Source organism: Myodes glareolus, chromosome 17 (assembly GCF_982192425.1).
Source record: "Myodes glareolus chromosome 17, mMyoGla1.1, whole genome shotgun sequence".
Lineage (NCBI taxonomy): Eukaryota > Metazoa > Chordata > Mammalia > Rodentia > Cricetidae > Myodes > Myodes glareolus.
Genome location: NC_142042.1, coordinates 61,350,098 through 61,370,405, shown reverse-complemented (window position 1 = coordinate 61,370,405; position 20,308 = coordinate 61,350,098). Strand labels below are relative to the sequence as shown.

General features: G+C 41.9%; 1 protein-coding gene across 1 annotated transcript in view; it reads right to left on the bottom strand.

The window, feature by feature from the left end:
• Vps45 (vacuolar protein sorting 45 homolog) overlaps window positions 1–20,308 on the bottom strand; it is a 65,312-nt gene that overhangs the window by 23,638 nt on the left and 21,366 nt on the right. The window contains exons 11-13 of the mRNA XM_048427876.3: window positions 15,158–15,316; window positions 14,264–14,371; window positions 12,352–12,473 (exon numbers count right to left, since the gene is read on the bottom strand). Coding sequence (XP_048283833.2) covers window positions 12,352–12,473; window positions 14,264–14,371; window positions 15,158–15,316 — 389 coding nt within the window. The remainder of the gene's footprint in view (window positions 1–12,351; window positions 12,474–14,263; window positions 14,372–15,157; window positions 15,317–20,308) is intronic.

Sequence of the window (20,308 nt, the reverse complement as noted above, 5' to 3'; positions counted from 1 at the left end):
GGGTGGCAATAAGTTGTTTCCTGTGTTTCTATCTTATCAAAATGGCTTCGTCATAAAAGAAAACACTCTTCCTATCAGCTCTTTCTGCAGGCATAACAACATATTTTCAGTTATTAAAGTCTGTCTTTTCTTTTTTGTGTGTCATCGAAAAAAGAGAAAATTAACCAGGCAAGCAATTGTGTTACAGCACTTTATTTAAAAACTACATCAAGGGCTGGAGAGACGGCTCAGAGGTTAAGAGCACTGGCTGCTCTTCCAGAGGTCCTGAGTTCAATTCCCAGCAACCACATGGTGGCTCACAACCATCTGTAATGAGATCTGGTGCCCTCTTCTGATCTGCAGCATATATGTAAGGAATACGCTGTATACATAATTAATAAATAAATTAAAAAAAACTACATCAAGCAAAAGGATCCATTTTGGAAGTTAGGACCCCAAACCAAATAGTCAGGATACAGATGCTTATGTATAGACTATGGAAAAACACTGTACATTTCCTCTTTGGGTTTCCATGTGTCTTTCTAAAATACCTTGAAACAAGTAAACCAAGACAGAAGTTGTTCTTATAGGACTTCACGGAAACAGAAGCCGATAGTGTAGCTATTGCAATAAGTTCAGGTGGTCTCTAATGACAGAAACTCTCCATTGGACAGTATGCAAGTTTGAATATATGAAGAGGTAGTTATTTTGCAGTTAACTAGTTGGAGAACCAATTATGACACTTTATGGGACTTGGGACATAAAATCTTGCCTTTAAGACACTAAATTTACTTAATTTCTTTATGATTTTATTTAATTATATGCACGGATGTTTGGGCTGCATGGATGTCTCTGCCCATGGAGGCAGAAGATGTCAGATCCTCTGGAACTGGACTTATAGACAGCTGTGAGCCGTCATATGGGTGCTGGGAATTGAACCCAGGTCCTCTGGAGGAGCAGCCAGTGCTCTTAACTGCTGGGCCATCTCTCCAGGCACTAAATTCACCTACTAAAATAAACTTCATCTAAAACTCCAGACAGAGGCTGGGGCTATCCCAGCCTGTACAAGCTCTGGGTTCTATTCTTAACACTATAGACACACAGAAAACACCCAGGCCAAGCAATGTGTCAAGTTGCAGTGCTCTAAGAGTCATGCACTGCACACACTTGAAAAGGTCTTACGAGTTCTTATTTGTAAGATACATCTTTGACGTATGTGGTAGTGCCTGTGGGGCATACTGGCACTTGGGAGGTATAGGAATCTGGAGATTTGAGATTAATCTAGTCTATGTAGTGAGTTCCAGGCCAACCAGGCTCTATAGTGAGACAGTGTTTAAAACAAATCAGAGCCAAGGAGATTGGGTCACTGGGCCAAAGTGCCTGTCACCAAGTCTGACGGCCTAAGTTTAATACCCAGAACCTACATGGTAGAAGAATACACACTCCTGCAAGTTGTCCTTTGAACCCTGTACATATGTGCGCACGCACACACACACACACACACACACACACACACACACACACACACACACACACAAATGTAATTTAAATGCCAACCAATCAAACAGTAACAGTTAAAGACACTCCAAGCTGTTTTGAAGTAGATAAAGGCAAGCACACAGCAGAAACACAAACATGCTGAAGACACTTCTCACTCTGACTCTTTTGCTGTGTCATCCCTGTCTCTAGTGTGTCCACTCCCCAGCATTCCTACAGAGGTGACCACTGGTGCTCTTCTGTGCCTATATGTGTGTGGACAAATGCATTCCTGTACCCATGAAACATGTATGTGGCTGTCAGAGGATAACTTGCAGGAACCACTTCTCTCCTTCCACTATCTGGGATCTGGGGAATTGAACTCAGGTCTTCAGGTCTGGCAGCAAATCCCTTTGCATCTTGCTACCCCACACTGTACAGTTGCTATTTTTGTGGAGGACCAGGCTCCCAGAACCCACACAGTGGCTCACAGTCATTTGCATCTCCAGTTTCAGAGGATCCAGCATCCTCTTCTGGCCTCATGTGGGCACCAGGAACACACGAAGTGCACTTACACACAGGCAAACACTCATACATATGAAAAACATCTAATCATTTTTAAAAATTTAGAAATTGGGCATGGAGGTGCATGCCTTTAATCCAGCACTTGGGAGGCAGAGGTGGGTGGATCTCTGTGAGTTCGAGGTTAATCTGGTAAATATACCAAGTACTGTGCTAGCAAAAGCTTCACAGTAAGAACCTGTCTCAAAAATGTATTATTTTTGTGAGAAAGCTCTCCCAGTCATTTCACATATGCCATCACACCAACAATCCAGCAGAGTGCCCGCTCTCCCATGTGTCAGGACCATGCATTTCAAAGCTGCTGTCCCTTCAAATGTGCAGGTGACAAAGCAGAATCTCATGATGACTTCTTACTGCGATCTGGCCATCTCATCGGAAGCTAATTTCAGGGAGTTTGGCTCCAGACTCCACTAAGTGACTTCTGTTGCCAGAGTGGGACACGTTGCTAACTCCACATAACCATCCTTCAGTCTCTGTCTTCACCTGCCAACAACATCTGACAGCTGCCTATCTGCTTTCTCTGGATAAACATCCAGGGTATTATGTTCTCCTGTTTTTTTTCCCTGCTCTATCAGTGGCCATTTTTTTCCTCTTCCTGGGTGGCTCTGTTTCACCTCCCTAAGTTTTCAAAGAGGTACCCAGAGTCTAGCCACTTGGCCACTTCATAGACTACACTAACTGTGGCAGTTTGAAAGAAAATGATGCCCAGGGCGTGGCACTATTAGGAGGTATGGCCATGTTGGAGGAAGTGTGTCACTGTGGGGGCGGGTTTGAGGTCTCTTTTGCTCAAGCTTCCCACTTGAGAGTGACAGTCAGTTGACTTCCTGTAGCCTGCAAAACGTAGAACTCTCAGCTATTCCTCCAGGACCACATCTGCCTGCACGCCGCCATGCTCCCTGCCATGATGATAGTGAACTGAACCTCTGACACTGTAAGTGAGTCTCCTCAATTAAAAGTTTTACTTTATAAGAGTTGCCATGGTAGCTTGGAGGTGGCACATGCGTTTAACCCTAGCACTCAGGAGGCAGAAACACTAGGATCTCTGTGAGTTTAAGGCCAGCCTGGTCTACAAAGCGAGTTCCAGGACAGCCAGGACTGTTACACAGAGAAACCCTGTCTCAAAAAAACAAAACAAAACAAAAAAAGAGTTGCCATGGTCATGGTTTCTCTTCACAACAATAAAAACTCTAAGACACCCCTTCCCTCATATTCTTCAAATATGGTGATTTAAATTAATGTAATTAAATTAAAATTTCATTTCTTCAACAGCATTGGCCACATGTAGCAAGTGGCTCTGCCCACTATGGTTTGAGGGTGTCCCCCAAGGGTTAACACACTGAGATGTAATCCCCTTGTGAGAACACTAGGAGGGTATACTCTGACTACAGCGGCTAGAGGCAGGGCCTCTGGGGTGCTGAGGACTAGCTAAGGTTCAGAGCCCGCAGGACTCTGAGGGATGAAAAGAGAGACAGAACAGAGGGTGAGATATCATTGTCTCAGAAAATGAGATTTCCTGGGCAGTGCTCCTTATGGTGAAGGACAATCCAGAGGCCCATCAAGCAGTTTGGGTTTGGATAAATAAACAGTGGTGGATTGCACAGATTATTAAGAAGGACAGACTGCCTACCTGCAGGGAGTACAGTGATTATCTTAGTGACTAGTGAGGGGAGTCAGATCGGAACGCTTGTGTTCTGAGCTCCTGATCTGGTAAATCAGAAAAGCCACCAAGCAGGCAAAGAAAGCGCCCTGGGGAATGGTGTTGGTACCTGTAGCCGCCCTCTTATGTAGGTTATGCAAAATATAAGGGCAGCACCTAGCTATGGAGCCAGAGAGATGGCTGAGCAGTTAAGAGTGTTTTCTACACAATCATGAGGATCAGGGTTTGAATCTCAGCATACGATGTCTCATTCATGATTGTAACCCAGTTCTGAACCACGTAGGGACAGGAAGTGCACGGGGGCTTGCTGACTTCCAGCCAGGCCAAGAAAACGTGAACCCTAGATTCAAGAGAAATCCTGTCTAAAAAGAACAGGCAGAGAGTGCTAGAAGAGGAACCTAACGTTCCCTGCTGGCCTCTATATGTGTGCACAGATGTACCTGAACACATGTGCAATACACTCAAGACACAAGAGCATATACACAAATCTTTAAAACAAAACAACCAAAAATCCTAGATAAAGAGAGTCTTAGAATTTGGTCCAACTGTACACCTAATAAAGATGACTATGTCATATTTGACTATGATGTAATTAATACAAGTTTTGAGCCTCCTGTTGTTAATTCAATGTGACTAAGGAACATTTATGAAAAACTTTAAAAACAAATTTTTATAGATTTTATTTTATGGTATATGTATAAATGTTTTGCCTGCAAGTATGTGTAACATGCATGTGCCTGGTCCTGTGGAACTCAGAAGGTTTCAGATCCCCTGGAACTTGAGTTATGGATGGCTGTGAGCCACCATGTGGGTGCTGAGAATCAAATCTGGGTCCCCTGTAAGAGCAACAAGTGCTCTAAATCCCTGAGTCATTTCTCAAGTTCCTGAAGACCCTTTTTTAAAAAGTTTATTTTATGTGTATGAGTGTTTGGCTGACTGTCTATCTGTGTGCCATGTGCACACCGGGTACATATGGAGGTCAGAAGAGGGCATCAGATTCCCTGGAACTGGAGTTACAGACAGTTGGAAGGTGCCACGTAGGTGTGGGAATTGAACCTGGGTCATCTGCAAGAACAAGTGTTCTTAACTGTTGAGCCATCTCTTCAGCTTCTGAAAAACTTGCATAAAAGGCTAGAGAGATGGTTCAGTGGTAAGAGCACTTATTCTTTTTTTAAAAAAATATTTATTTATTTATTATGTATACAATATTCTGTCTGTGTGTATGTCTGCAGGCCAGAAGAGGGCACCAGACCTCATTACAGATGGTTGTGAGCCACCATGTGGTTGCCGGGAATTGAACTCAGGACCTTTGGAAGAGCAGGCAATGCTCTTAACCACCGAGCCATCTCTCCAGCCCCCAAGAGCACTTATTCTTTTTGCAGAGGACTTGGGTTTGGTTCTCAGCATCTACATCAGGTGACTCACAACTGCCTGTAACTCCAGTTTCAAGGTGCCTGAGATACTCTGGCCTTCAGCAGCACCTGCATGTCCATGGTGACATAAACCCACACAGGCACATTCACATACACATAAAAAAAATAAATAAATCTTTAAAAAAAGTCTCTGAAACTGGGTGTGACGGCTCACACCTACAATCTCAGCGCTTGGGAGTCTGAGGCAGGAGTATTGTTGAGAATTGGAAGCCAGCTGGAGCTACAGAGTGAGACCTTGTCTCAAACAGAAAATTAAAACAAAACTTAAGAGTCTCATAACATTTTTCTTCTTATTCCTTTTCCCAGTGAATTTTAAAAGATGTTCCATGGTGGCGCACGCCTTTAATCCCAGCACTCGGGAAGCAGAGGCAGGGGGATCTCTGAGTTTGAGCCCAGCCTGGTCTACAGAGCGAGAGTTTCAGCACAGCCAGGAGTATACAGAGAAACCTGTCTCAGAAAAAAAAGACATTCCTATGTATGAGACCAGTGGTAAAATGTACAGAAAATCTTTTATACATGATGGGATACACAAGTTCAAGTCGATGTGCATCTTTCTATGCTCTGTAATTCACCATAGCAACCCAAAGCATTAATTAGGCAGTCAGAAATGTTAGAAAACAGCAGCCAGTTCATGCTATATCCAGCTACACAAGGACAAACTAAGAGCCTAATTTGTATCTTATTTTATTAGAAAAATAAAATATCAAATATAGTATTTCTAGAAACTATTATTTCTACATATGAGCTAATCAGGAAAAACTTTTCAAATGTAACACTTAACCTACTTTGTGGACCACTACTCTTAGGCCTAAAATTTAAAATTTTGAATATACTTAAAGATAATAAAGTTCTTTTGATATTTTTCTGCAGGGAAAATGGCTTTTATAGAAACAAAAGCAGTGTCTGCAACAAGAGTCTATGAAATGTGTGTCTATCAGAGACAAGCAGCAACTGTGTGGAAAGGTTTAGCCAGAGAGGGAGGATAAATAAGTCCATCTGCAGAATGAAGATCAGCCCCTTTCATGTCCTTATTCTCAAACAGTAACCACCAATTACACAGCTAAGACTAAAAGAATGTAGGTGCTCTGGCTGTGCAAGTCTGCACTATTGCCACAGTTCTGTGATAACAATGGTAAAGCCGAGACGTTCCATCATGACACCTAAGCCATTATAAAGATGACCCAGGTGAACAGTGTGAGGTACTAGGGCCAAGAAAGTGGCCAGAGATGATACTGGGGCTAAGCAGGAGCAGAGCCAAAATCCAGATCAAATTAATGACAACCAACAAAAATCTGAATTATCAACTAAATTTTCCAATGGTAAATTTTGGCATATTTAGTGTATCTATATAACTTAATGAATAATTATTGAATTCTTACTCCTTGTAAAATACTGTTGGATAATGTGAAAACCTTAAAGACTAATTAACTCTTACTTCAATATATATATATAATATCTATTATCTAATACAATAGTTAATGAGAAGGCTATGTATGATATAATGAACCACTGCCTCAACATTCAGAGGTAATAATCAGCAGTTCTCATGTCTTCTTTCATAAACCATGCTATACACACACATATTATATACATGTCATGTATATATGTATAGTTAAGCATATGCTTACATATACATAGTCATAGCTTACATTTTTTCCACAAAAGGGTGAATGATACCATCTTGGATTTTCCATAAGTATATCTTAGAGAGTTTTGCATATCCTCCATGAAGAATTAGCCCATTAAAATAATTTAAATTAAATTAATTAATTTAATTAAATTAAGAATTAGGCTTTGGTGGAACAACAGGAAGCTAAGACAGGAAGACATTGAGTTGAAGGCCAACCTAGGCCATGTAGTGATTTCCAGCCCAGCCTAATAAGACCTTGTCTGGAAAGAAAGAAAAAGAGAGAGAGAGAGAGAGAGGGAGGGAGGAAGGAAGGAAGGCGAGAACTCACAGTGCTGAGCTGTAACTGAGCTCCCGTCCTCTGTGGTGAGTGTTTAGCTTGTCTCTAGACTGCTGTGACAATTCATGTTCCAGTGAATACCGGGTTTACATGTCTTTGTGTACTTGTGAGTGTATATTTGTTTACAAGATAAACTTTTTAGAATTTGGAATTGTTAAGTAGAGTGTTTTTCAAGTGCTCTTCATCCTGCTTCTGCTAGGCAGAGCTTAGAGGTGACATAGAATAATATCTTCTATGCCCTCAACCAGTTTGGACCATTTCTCTGCCTCCTCCTTCAGAGTTTCCAAGACTTTAGATGTCTGTAACATGCTGTGCTGCTTCTCCCGACCTCCTTTCCTGGCTGCCCTTACTCTCTAGAGACCTAGCTCGGCTCACTGTCCTCCTCTGTATTCTTCTCAACACTTCCAGAGACTTTAACCCCAGCACGGCTTACTCACCTAAATACCTAAGTTACACCTAGTTTTTCTTCTACTCCTACACCATCCATGTTACAGCCTAAATTTTAATATTACTAACATGTGGGCCACCCATGAAATCATGAATTTAAGATCTTTTTTCAATAATCACCCCTCAATTTAAAACTCACCTATATTAATAGTCATACGCAATCCTGGTTGGACCCATCTGCCTTCTTCACATTTAACCTTATAAGTTAAAAAGTGTCAATTGAAAACCAGACAACTAAGCTCACTTGGTATATTTTAAATTAATGTCCACTAATAGGCATTTGATTTTGCATGGATGTTCTACTTAAATTTTTGTAGTAAATTAGATTCAAATACATTTTCCTATTTCACCTGTTATCCTACACGACTTCCTAATTTAGCATCTAAACTCACTGAAACTTGGCTTCCATATCTTGCTGACACTTGGGGACCACCACCAACCTTCCCACTAAACTGAGAGGGCTTTATTTTTAGTACTTGTTTTTTATGTCCCAGAAGACTGGGCATGACCTACCATGTGCTTGCCTTGAAGACTCCCTCATCTCTGCTTTGTCTTCTTCTTCTTCTTCTTTTTCTTTTCCTCCTCCTCCTCCTTCTTCTTCCTCTTCCTCCTCCTCCTCCTTCTTCTTTTTTGTTTGTTTTTCAAGACAGGTTTCTCTGTAGCTTTGGAGCCTGTCCTGAAACTAGCTCTTGTAGACCAAGCTGGCATCGAACTCACAGAGATTCACCTGCCTCTGCCTCCCAACTGCTGGGATTAAAGGTGTGCTCCACCACCGCCCGACCTCTGCTTTGTCTTCTTTTGTTTGGTTCTTGTGGAGTCTCCTACTGGCTCCTAGCCTATGCTCAGCGCTGTATTCTGAGCAATTTTCTTTTCTCTTTCTCCTTTAGAGCTCCTATCTGATCTACAAGACTAATGTCTTATCACCTCCTAACTGAGGACAGATATTTTTTGAAGTGAGGCCTTGCTATGGAATCTAGGCAAGCCTTCAACTTTCCATCTTAAGCTCTTTAGCGCTGGGATTACTTGTGTGGGCCACCATACCTAGGAATAGGTGACATTTCTATTTTATTATTAAATAGGCACCTCAACAAAATTCTTAATTTCTCCTCAAAACCTGAGCATTACCCTTGGCTTCTGTTAATCTTGCTCAATCACCATACTTTCTTAAATAGACTGCTTTTCCTTCCTTCGTAGCTAAGTCACGTTCGCGTCTTATGTGGACATAAGACCTCCTTCAGTAGTCTGCTTGCTTCTTCGCTTTTCACTCGCAATCCAATCTCTTACAAAGTTATCATTTAAACACAATTTGGAGCTGGGAGTGACACAAACCTTTACTCCCAGCACTAGGGAGGCAGAAACTGGCAGATATCGCTGTGAGTTTGAGGCCAGTTTGGTCTACATAGCAAGTTACAAACCAGCCAGGACTACACCTATACAGTGAGACTATCTACAAAAAAAAGTAGCTGTACTTTGTCTCAGGGTTTTATCATGTCTTTCTATATTTACAAAACAAGAAAGAAGCAAAGAAAATCAAACTTTGCCAGTGGCTCCACGCTCCATGTGACCCAGTTCTACCTATTTGCTCAGCCTCCCCATGCACACTACACTCTACCCTGCACTTCTTTATGGTTTAAAGGCAAGCTCTCCCTTCTTTGAGATCTTTACTTTGGCATTCCCTCTGTTTTGAGTTGTGTTTTCTAATCACTATGTGATTGACTTTTATTTTGTAATTAAAAATCCATTTTAAATGCCACCTCCTCAGCGAGGTTCTGCCTAGTCTAACCTTCCCTGGCCCACAGTTACTTTGCAGTTTATCATTCCATTCTTTCCTTTGCAGCACTTTTGTTTACTCTAAAAGGTACCTTAAGGGTAAGTACGGGTCTTCCTGCTACTTCTACAGCCCCGGTGTCTACAACAATTCTTAACATACTGAAAGCACTCAATAAACATCTGTTGTACCAAAGAATAAAGCAACATAATTAACTGTATGCATGTTTAGATCACAGTGATAAACGTAGCAGATGCCAACAGCTAATAAGCACTGTGGGGGGGGAGATCTAATAAGCACTGTGGGGGGATGATCATCTGAGCTTTGTTTGGCAATGACTCAACACAGCAAGGTTTGCTGATGTACACTAATATACTCATCTGGTCCAAGGCTTCCTTTTAGCAGTAAGTAGCTAATTTTTCATTCAGCAATTCTTTAGTTTTTTATAAATTAAACATTTTTATGTATGTATCTGTATGAGCATATGCTATGTGTGTGTGGATGCCCAAAGAGGCCAGAAGAGAGCATGGGATCTCCTAGAGCTGGAGCTGAAAGTGGCTGAGTGCTAAGAACCCGAATCCAGGTTCTCTAGAAGAGCGGCTCTTACCTGCATTCAGTCGTTCTCATATGAAATCTATAAGCACATTCATGGCTTACCAAATTAATTAAAAGCCTCAAGAACAAGGTTTTTCAAAAGCTTCTCAAATAGGTGAGAAATTGGGAGCAGTTTTAAATTTTGTTATTAGCAGACACCCTGGATTTTTTTTTTAAATTTATGATTTATTTATCTTTTATTTTATGTGCATTGGTGTGAAGGTGTCAGGTCCCCTGGAACTGGATTTTCAGACAGTTGTGAGCTGCCATGTGGGTGCTGGAAATTGAACCCGGGTCCTCTGGAAGAGCAGTCAGTGCTCTTAACCGCTGAGCCATTTCTCCAGCCCCGACACCTTGGATCTTAATGCATGGTCCCTAGACACTTTGTTTGAGTGACTGGATCATACTCTCAGCTACATCTGGTATTAACCTTGTATTTAAAAAAATTCTGGACCACATAGTTTTCCTTTTAAGGAACTAAGGAAAAAAATACAGTGTACAAGAATCATTCACCTAAAATCTCAAACATTTTCCTCTTTCTGAATTTCATTATATCTTTGAAACACTAAACTGCCAATTCAAATAACAGATGAATTATATCAACAGTAAAATTCTTACATCAAATTACCCAATGGATACCAACTGTATATGCTGGGTCCCTTTATGTTATGTGGTCCAATATAAATATATATGACTATAATTCTTAACTAGCTAGAGTTTGAATACATGTAAATTTTAAGTTGGCTTAAGTAAATTGGTCTGGACAAATTTTGTTTTTATTAAAATTAACTAAACACTGGATTAAAGTTCTAACAAAAGAAAGTTATCATTTTTTCTTGGGACACATATGGCTTTGCTAATCAGGCCTCTCAGTTTGTGTGCTGGCCACATTTGGCAAAGTCCAATCCTCACCCAAACCAGTAACAACCTGTTCTGGCTGGCAATCAAGTAGCAAATCTATTTTGGGCATTAATGTTTGAAACGCCAAATGACAGATGCCGTAGAGCATAAGAGGAAACTGATATGCTGCTAAAACACAGAACATGGAGAGGGGTCTGAAGGATCTCAGACACCTGTTTCTTCACTGTAAAGCAAGTCAATGATTCAGGCTTGGCCGGGGAGCTCACATGTAATGCTAACATGCAAACTCAAAGACTCCACAGCCCGAAACAATGTCTCAGTGTGACCAGGAACAGTGATCTAGACTCCCTGCTTTCTCGGTGACTCTACAACTTATTTACTTATTTCTCTATTTACGTGTGTGTGTGTGTGTGTGTGTGTGTGTGTGTGTGTGTGTGAGAGAGAGAGAGAGAGAGAGAGAGAGAGAGAGAGAGAGAGAGAGAGAACACACCCGCATCATGGAGTGTGTCTCTAGGTCAGAGGATAAGTTTGGGACTCAGTTCTTTCCTTCACCATGAATTCAGGTTGTCAGGCTTGGTCAAGCACCCTTACCTGTTGAGCCATCTTTACTGGCTCCTCTAGTTTTGGTTTTTTTTTTAATCTATTATTTATTGCTATGTGACAAAGCACAAAGGTTGGTACAGTAAGAAGACCATAAATTTACATGACAGAACTAAAGAAATCTTCAGAGTTCAGAGAAAATCTTTGCTAACTCCTTTTAGAAAATACATACATTTAACTCTTCATTTAGTAAATGATTAGCTTCAGTCTCAAAAACTGGTGAAAACCGAACTCTTACATAGGCTGTTATGAACATGAACTCTTACATAGGCTGTTACAACATGAAAATGCTGCTTCTGGAAGGCCTGTGATGTGTGCTCTGAGCAATGAACACAGAAACACTGTATTCAGAGCAACTATGGACATTAAAATTTTTTAAGTATTTTAATTTCTGATAACTGGGAATACATTCAGATCCCCATGCATGGCAGACAAGCATACTACCACTGAGTTATGTCCTCATCTCTCTCTTCTCACTTAAAGCCATGCTTTTCTCCCACATGTTTAAAATTTGAAACAGAGTCTACATTATCTAAGCAGGGTGGTCTTGAGCTCATTGTGAAACCTCAGCAGACCTTGAATTTGCAATACTACTGCCTCAGCCTCCATAGAGGCCTGCAATGTCAGACCAAGCTTGAACTTTGATGAGTCAAACTGACCTAAGCTTGAGACACCTTTTTAAAAGCCACACAGTTTATAGATTTATGGTCTGTGGGTCAAAGTCCGTGCACAGGTTAGACCTGAGTTCTCTGCTCAGGGTTTTACCCAGCTGAAACCAGCTGTCATCTTAAGCTTGAGTCCTCTTCCAGGTTTTCCGGCAATGGGCAGAATTTGGGTATTTTATAATTGCAGGACTGCAGCCCCCACTCACCCTCCCTACACGGCAGTTCACCTCCTCAAGGCCAAGAGCTGGATGTCTTGGGCACGGCTAGTTTCTCTGGCTTGTCCTATGATCCCAATTTTTATTTCTAGTCTTTGTCACCTTACCTGTCTCTGAGTGTGCTGGGGCCTAAATAAGGGTAGAGGTTTTCCTTAAGCTTTCCTTTGATGAGATGGTCCAGGGTCTCATGCAGGAAAGGCTGATGCTGTGTATACACATTTTCCACTCCCTAAAATATGGAAATGGTTCTTATGTTATTTTGGGGAAGCTAGCAATATAACATTTAATGATACATCAGAAAAGGGATATATATTCAATAGAAACTTTAAGGGACAGAATCAAATAAGAATTGGACAGGAATCAAACAGAATCAAATAGGATGTTTGTGTGTATATGTGCAGGTGGGTAAAGGTGCATGCACGTGTGCATGGATGTCAGAGGTCAACACTGTTGTCCTCCTCAATGGTTCTCCAGCATATTTTTTGAGATGGGTCTCTTATTGAACCTGGAGCTCACAGATTTGGCTAGACCGGCTGACCAGAGCGCTCCAGGGACTCCCTCCCTCTTCTGCACATACTTCGGCACTAGGGGTACAAATGCACACTACTATATTTGCTTTGTCTGTGTTTGCTGGGGATCTAAACTCAGGTTTGAGCAGCAGACACTTAACAAAATGAACCATCTCCCAGTCCAAAATTTAAGAATATTTAAAAATTATTTTAATTAGAAAAAAATGTTCCAGTCTTACAAAAGTACTAATTTTTTGTTGTTGTTGTTTTTCAAGACAGGGTTTCTCTATATAACAGCACTGGCTACCCTGGAACTCACTCTGTAGACCAGGCTGGCCTTGAACTCCCCCTGCCTCTGCCTCCTGAGTTTAAAGGAGTATACCACCACTGCCTGGCCAAAAGTACTACACTTAAAGCTAGTTATTTTCAATAAGGTTTCAGTTACTTTTAAGTTATTAGAAAATCTGGACTCTTTTATCTGTCTGAATCTCATTCTGTTGTGAAAATGTTAAATAATACGCAAAGCAAACACAAAGAAAGGGCTGTGTGGAGGACTCAATCAAGCCAGGGAGGTAGAAAAGCAGGAAACACAAGAGCAGGTTAAGGGGAGGCAGCTCAGATGATAAGATGCTTGCCCTACAAACAGAGGACCTGCGTTAGATCCTTCTATCAAGGAAAAAGGACTAGTGGAGTCCATGACAGCACTGTCAACCTGACAGACTCTAAACAACCTGGTAGAAAGGCCTCTGGGCATGCCTGTGGGGAGCTGCCTTGACTATGTTCATTTTTATGGGAAGACCATCTTAGTTGTGGGCAGGATTTCAGCTGGTAAGTGGAGAAAGTGAGCCGGCGATGCGCTGTCTTTCAACTGTGGGCGTGATGTGACTGACTTCCTGGAGCTACTGTGGTTTTGACTTATTTGGCAATGATGGACCACATCCAGGACCTGTGAACTAAACAAACCCTTTCTCCTTTAAGTTACTTTGTCAAAATATTTCCTGCAGCACCAGGGAAAGAAACTAAGACACGCCCACTTGTTACCCCAGCACTGGGGGCTGGGGGGGGGGCTCCCTGGAGCTCATTGGCCAGCCAGCCTAGTGGAGCCTGAAAGCCCCAGGCCTCAATGTCAAAAAACAAGGTGGCTGGCTTCTAAGGAATGTTACCAAAGGCTGACTTTCCTCTTCACACACACACACACACACACACACACACACACACACACACACGCATGGGGAGAGAGAGAGAGTTTAACAAATTTTAAATTACAAACTCAGTACATAGGGCTGTGACTGACTGTTTACACTTCTTGGAAACGCGTCCAGTTATTTCCCACTCAGTTCCCTGGCCCAGTGCAGCGCAGAAGGCAATGTTTCAAGAGATCGCTTAGATTTTGCTGGGTGGACACAGCACTACAATTAGGAATATGCTGTCAGGATCTCATCAGTTCATACTCAGCCTCGGGATTTTTAATTGTTTCACACTTAGAAAAGCACAGAAAAGAGAACTCTACCTTCAGTCCTTTAAGAAACTGTTTGGTAATAGCCACAGCGTCTTTGGGGCTGAAGAGGTCACTTCCTCTAACCCGTTTGCCACCGTATTCAACAACTGCTGACACGAGCTATACAAGAATAAAAGGAAACAATCTTTTATTGCTTAGGTATCAGGAAGCTCATTTTATTAAACATAACTTAGTATGTTTACTAATTAAAATGAATTAAACAATGAAGACACAAGAGAACTGTGCGCCTTGTAAATAAACAGGGTGATTTACCTACAACAGACTCGGTTCCTGAGGTTTGGGCTTCATAGAAATTTGGTGACAGGTATTGTGCTATGTTGTGAGTGTCTGTTCTCCCAGCCAAGCAGCTGCTGTTAGGGTGCTCTTTCAATGGGTCCTGCTGACTGTTTGTGCCCTCGCCTGAGTTTCCAGCTGCTACTTACCACCTGCTGTATGCAACTCTGCCTTAATAGAACATGGCATCTGGGAGAGGCCACAGTGCACGGGGAACGGGAGACTAGAGAAGACAACATCTCTACAGCTATGGGGAGCCCTCATCCTTGCTAGGTAGGTTTTCCAGGGATGGCCTTTTGGGAAGGAGCACACACACCCCTGTAAGTTACCCCTCACCTATTCTCTGTAAGGAAGCCCAATAAACTAACTGGTTTCCTGGAGTAAACTTTGGTAGAACTGCCTTGGCTTGTTGTTGGACTCTTAGGAGGAGGAGGAGTAGACATCACTAAACCAAATCTCCCCCTGGGAAGGAATTTTAGCAACACAGTACTTGCCAGTAATTCTAGCATTTGGGAGGCTGATAGCGGAGCCATCAGTGTAAGGTTTCCCCTGGGACACAGTGAGGCCCTCGCTCAATCAAAATAAAACACACAGGCACACACATCAGGTCACCTTTCGATATTTCTCTGAGACGCCTTTGCTCCTGAGGTCCACTATGAGTCCTGGAAGGCTGTTGCTGCTGTGGCGCTCATAATGTAGAGCGTAAAGCATCACCAGACGAGCTGCATCGAATTCTGTGACTTTAGGGTTCTGCAGGAGTCTCTTCACATTCTGAAGACAGACAGAACGAGGTTAACCCTTTCACTTGAGTGATCTCTTGTGTAATGCCCTGGATCTGAAGCTTACTGGGTGGTAGAGACATCTCAGCTGACATGTGTGCAGGCCATCCTGTTTTAACTATAGAACAGCAACTTCTTCTTATTCAACGGAGGAGCTAAATAGGAATAATTCCTACTGTAATCGCTTTAGGGAAAATGAATTCAGCAACTGTTGCTCTTGACTTTCATGATAGCCTGACTCATCTCCTTGGTGAGGCAAGGAGCACAGACTATGTCCACTGCAGCTGATAGAGTGCACAGCAGAAACGGCCATCCGGTCAAAGGCGGCTTTCTTTCTGTGTGCTCATCACTGTATACAAACAGTCACAAGTTGGTAGACTTACACAGGGCTGGGCTTAATCTTTAACAACACGCCTCAAGATAGTTAAGAGAAACGTGTGTGTCACAACATGTAACCACTAAGTGGAGAGCATACGACCTAAGAGGCAGGAACTGAAAGCAAAGGGATAGAATAGTTATGTTTGGACTTTTTCATCCTCACATTAAGGGCCTTGCTACATGGCACATATTTATATTTATTATACAGTAAAAGCACATAATTTAATTTAAGTCAAAATTACATTTTAGGCCCCCAGAAGGCACCATGCCAGACACTGCTGGGGGAACACTGATGTGTTTGGGCCAATCTCTGTCCTCATTGAGGTCATAAATTCACTGAGGACAGAAACACACATAAGCCATTCTGCCTCAAAGCATGTTGCTTCAAAGTACTTTAGCTTCACGACACTGAAAATGTGGGCATGAATCAGTTAATACAGAAGACATATTGGCCTATATGTCAACTTTTCATCGTGGACAAGCTTCCTTATTATAAAAGAGGACATGGTGCCAATACGTCAATAAAAGAAGAGACAGAAATCCTAGACAAGGGCTTTCTGACTTTAGGAGCTGCCACACTTCCCACCATGTTAAGGATCTGGGGAAAGGGCAAAGGCAAACAAGGATGCGAAGATATTTCATTGCAATCGAATAAAAACAAAACAAAATAAAATCCCAAATGACTGAGGAAGACAGCCTTAGGGGGTATCTTCACTTTTGACAAAATTAATCTCTACAAAAAGCAAACAGTTTTAGGGCTTTAGAGCCTAAAGAAAACGTTAACCCAAGAATAAGGGGATGGGCTGGTTTTTACTCCATGTGCAAGGGCAGATGAGTTAACTGTGGCGGTATTACTTTATTTAGTATTTTGACTTTTTGTGACAGGGTCTCACTCTGTCATCCAGGTTGACCTGGCACTTGCTGTGTGGACTTGTGGGGTTTCTCATGTGTATGCCTTCAAGTGCTGGGATTCCAGGTGAGCTACCACATCTGGCTAGGGCTGTTATTATTAGTGTTCCAATTACAAAGTTAGATAGTTTTCTGATTTTTTTAAAGTTAGACTTTAAATGATCAGCTTATAGTCCTTCCCCCATAACTTTTATCTATATCTAGTACATGGTTTTGTAGAATGTGAGCTTCTTGGGAGCAATGTGTAGTGCTATAAAAGCATTTCACCAGCATCAGCAAAACCCAACAGTTGGAAAATCACTGTAAGTGGGTGGGGGAGTAGGGACAGAAGATGAGGAAGTGCTCTGGCTGCTGAGGAGTCAGGGAAGCCTTCATAAAAGAGGCAGCAATAGGGCTGCAGTGAGCGTGAGGCTGGGCTCAGAGTCACGGTTAGTAGGAACGTGAAGATCAGAGGAAGACGTGACAGAGTGACAAGACTAAAAGACGCTGATTCTGGGGTCACAATAGCTACCACAGCTTAGCATGCTTTTAAGACCTTATTACATTCTGAAGAAAGCTTGAGCCCCGAGAATATGCTCTCTTCACTACCTCTCAGCAGCCATGTCCAATATGCAAGAATTCTTCTAGACACAGGCACAGAGACCAGAAGTACACAGGGGATGCTCTCGATGAGAGAGTTCTGAGAGGGACCCCTGCTGCTTCCCCAGATAATGTCTGTCATAATCATTAGGGGATCTAAAAGGGAGAAAACGTCACTTAAACACTACATTCTTAAGAATTTCTTTATTCTCTTTTTTTTTTTAAAGATTTTATTTATTACGTATACAACATTCTGCCTCCATGTATGCCCGCACACCAGAAGAGGGTGCCAGATCTCATTACAGATGGTTGTGAGCCACCATGCGGTTGCTGGGAATTGAACTCAGGACTTCTGGAAGAGCAGCCAGTGCTCTTAACCACTGAGCCATCTCTCCAGCCCCTCTCTTTTTTTTTTTTTTTGTGGTAACTTTTCCACAGAATACAGCCCACTGGGGATATCTGTTAAAACATCCCAGTATTTCCTATCATAATGTAAAGACATTTTAGGGCAAAATTAATCAGATATGTACATATATGTAAGCCCTCCCCTGCTTCACAACCAGCCTGGCAAATTTAAAGCAGTGTGAACTCTCACTGGGTTGCTGCTGTGGCCTCTTCAGACAGTGTCTGAGCACCCTCCCTTGATGCCATTTTCCTTTCACGGCTAATCTATCCAATTTCCAGAGATGCCATCATTGTTCTTTAAGCAGATCTGAGGTGCCCATGTAACTACACATGAACACTAGTGTGGAAATAGACTATCTGCAGTGATGGCTTCGTGACCTCCTGTCCACGTCCTTTCTAATGATCTCTTCTGTGTCCTGAATCTTGTCACTATCTTCCTTAAGACTTTACACCGGCAGTAGACTTCCTGGCTGGACTCTGTTGTCCCTTTAGAATCTTGGTTCAGACCCTCCTTATGAAAAGAAATGTATAGGTACAAGCTAAGTTCTTGCTTCTCTTTTAGCTATGCAGTCCTTGGAAAAGTAGGGTATTTTTGTTTGCTTGATTCCATGTTATCTTTGGACTTCTTTTTGAATTACTGCCCTTGAGGTTACTTGGCATGTCTACTTGACTAATGGGGCAAAAGTAATATGAGGATTTCAGGATACTAACCAAAGAAGAGAAGACAGGGTGTCTGTACATGGTGTATCTATCTGTTGGGAACATAACTGATTTTTATGATGGATGTTTGATTATTCTTAAGATTCTCATAAGTCTCACCACTATAAAGAGAAAAAAAAGGGCACTACCATATAACAATGGCTGGATGATGAACAAACCAGCAAACTTTTGTCTACTTAAGAAGTCAGGATTGGGGAGGCAGAGGCAGGAAGATCTCTGTAAATTCAAGGTCAGCCTGGTCTACTCAATGAGACTCTGAAAAAACAAAAGTTAGGATTGTAGCAGTGAGGTGGCTCAGTGAATAAAGATGTGTGCCTCCAGGTCTGATGATCTAAGTTTGATCCCTTAGATGCATGCCTCCAGGTCTGATGATCTAAGTTTGATCCCTTAGATGCGTGCCTCCAGGTCTGATGATCTAAGTTTGATCCCTTAGATGCGTGCCTCCAGGTCTGATGATCTAAGTTTGATCCCTTAGATGCGTGTCTCCAGGTCTGATGATCTAAATTTGATCTGTCAGATTACCCTTCCACAAGGTAGAAGACAGAACCAACTCCCACAAATTGTTCTCTGATCGCCCCACCCCTCTGCCCCCTGAGTAATTAAATAAGGATGAGCTGGTAAAAAACAAATGAAAGAAAGCAAAAACTGTTTGTGCTCTGGTCTTCCATAGGCATAATCCAGAGACCAGTAAAGCAAAGCAAACACTCTGTCTTTGGTGGTCAAGTTTCAAAAAGGAGCTAACAGGCCCTTCAAAACCTCAAGTGAAACAGTTCTTTTCTGATGTCTAGAGAATCTTCTGTTGTTGAAGGTTGACTATCACCATACTTCTCTGTTTTCTCTTATCAGAACTGTGATTAAGCAGTATTGCAGCACATTTTTTATGACATAAAAAACATCTAAATTATTGTGCAAATTACAGATGAACTCAGTGGCTAATGAGAATCTCCCTTTTATCCAGTTTTAGTTCAGTCTTTAGGATCCTCCCACCCCCACTGTGAGAACAGTGGGCCAATAACAACTAAGCAACAGATGAGGACAGCGAGATGGGACAGCAGACGGCTCAGCAAGCTGCTGTGATCAAGCGACTCTCCCTAGTAAAGTAAAGTGCTGGGGACAGAGAGAGTCCTGGGAAATGGTGGAATGTACTCCCTTCTGTGGACATGCACGTGCTTCAGTGGTCGCACACCACATTTCATTTCTAATAAAGTTCTTCTAGATCAAACTCCCATGGGATGTATGAGCACTTTTTCTATCCATCATATACTTTCTATTCAATAAAGCAAACCCCATCTCTATTCAAAAACCTCAATTCATTACTTCATGATGTTACTATTTAAGGTCAAGTTATCTGGAGTTGGGCCCCTGGCATCCACTCACTATCAAACAAAAGTTCCCTTTATGGACTATTTAAATCATTTTGCACAGAAATCGTCTGTGGTCAAGAGAGCCCAACTACTGCTGCCTGTACAACTCTATTTTTTTTCTTTTGCTGAGACAGGGCTTTTCTGTGTAACAGTTCTGGCCGTCCTGGAACTTGCTCTGTAGACCAGACTGGCCTTGAACTCACTAAGATCTGCCTGCCCAAGTGTTGGATTAAAGGCCTCCCAAGTGCTGGATTAAAGGCCTGGCCCTGTACAACTCTAACACCCCACAAGAAACCTTAAGAATATAAGTCCCAAACAGTGATAAGATCATAAATAGAACCGTTCCTTGTTTGTTTATTTTTGAGACAAGGCTCAGGCTGGTGTGGCCTCAAACTCATAGCAATCCTTCTACTTCATACTCTTGAGTGCTGGGATTATACCATGAGCAATAGGCTAGAGTTCATATTTTTAAAGTATATATTATCTTTTCCCTTTAAAAAGTACAAAACAAAAGCTTCATGCGAAGGATTGCAATAACTCTTTCTAGCTGGTTTCCCTATGGTAGAGAAATGTGGATAAAAACACTAGACATCGACGTGATTAATTTTGGGTCTATCTTCATGAAGACT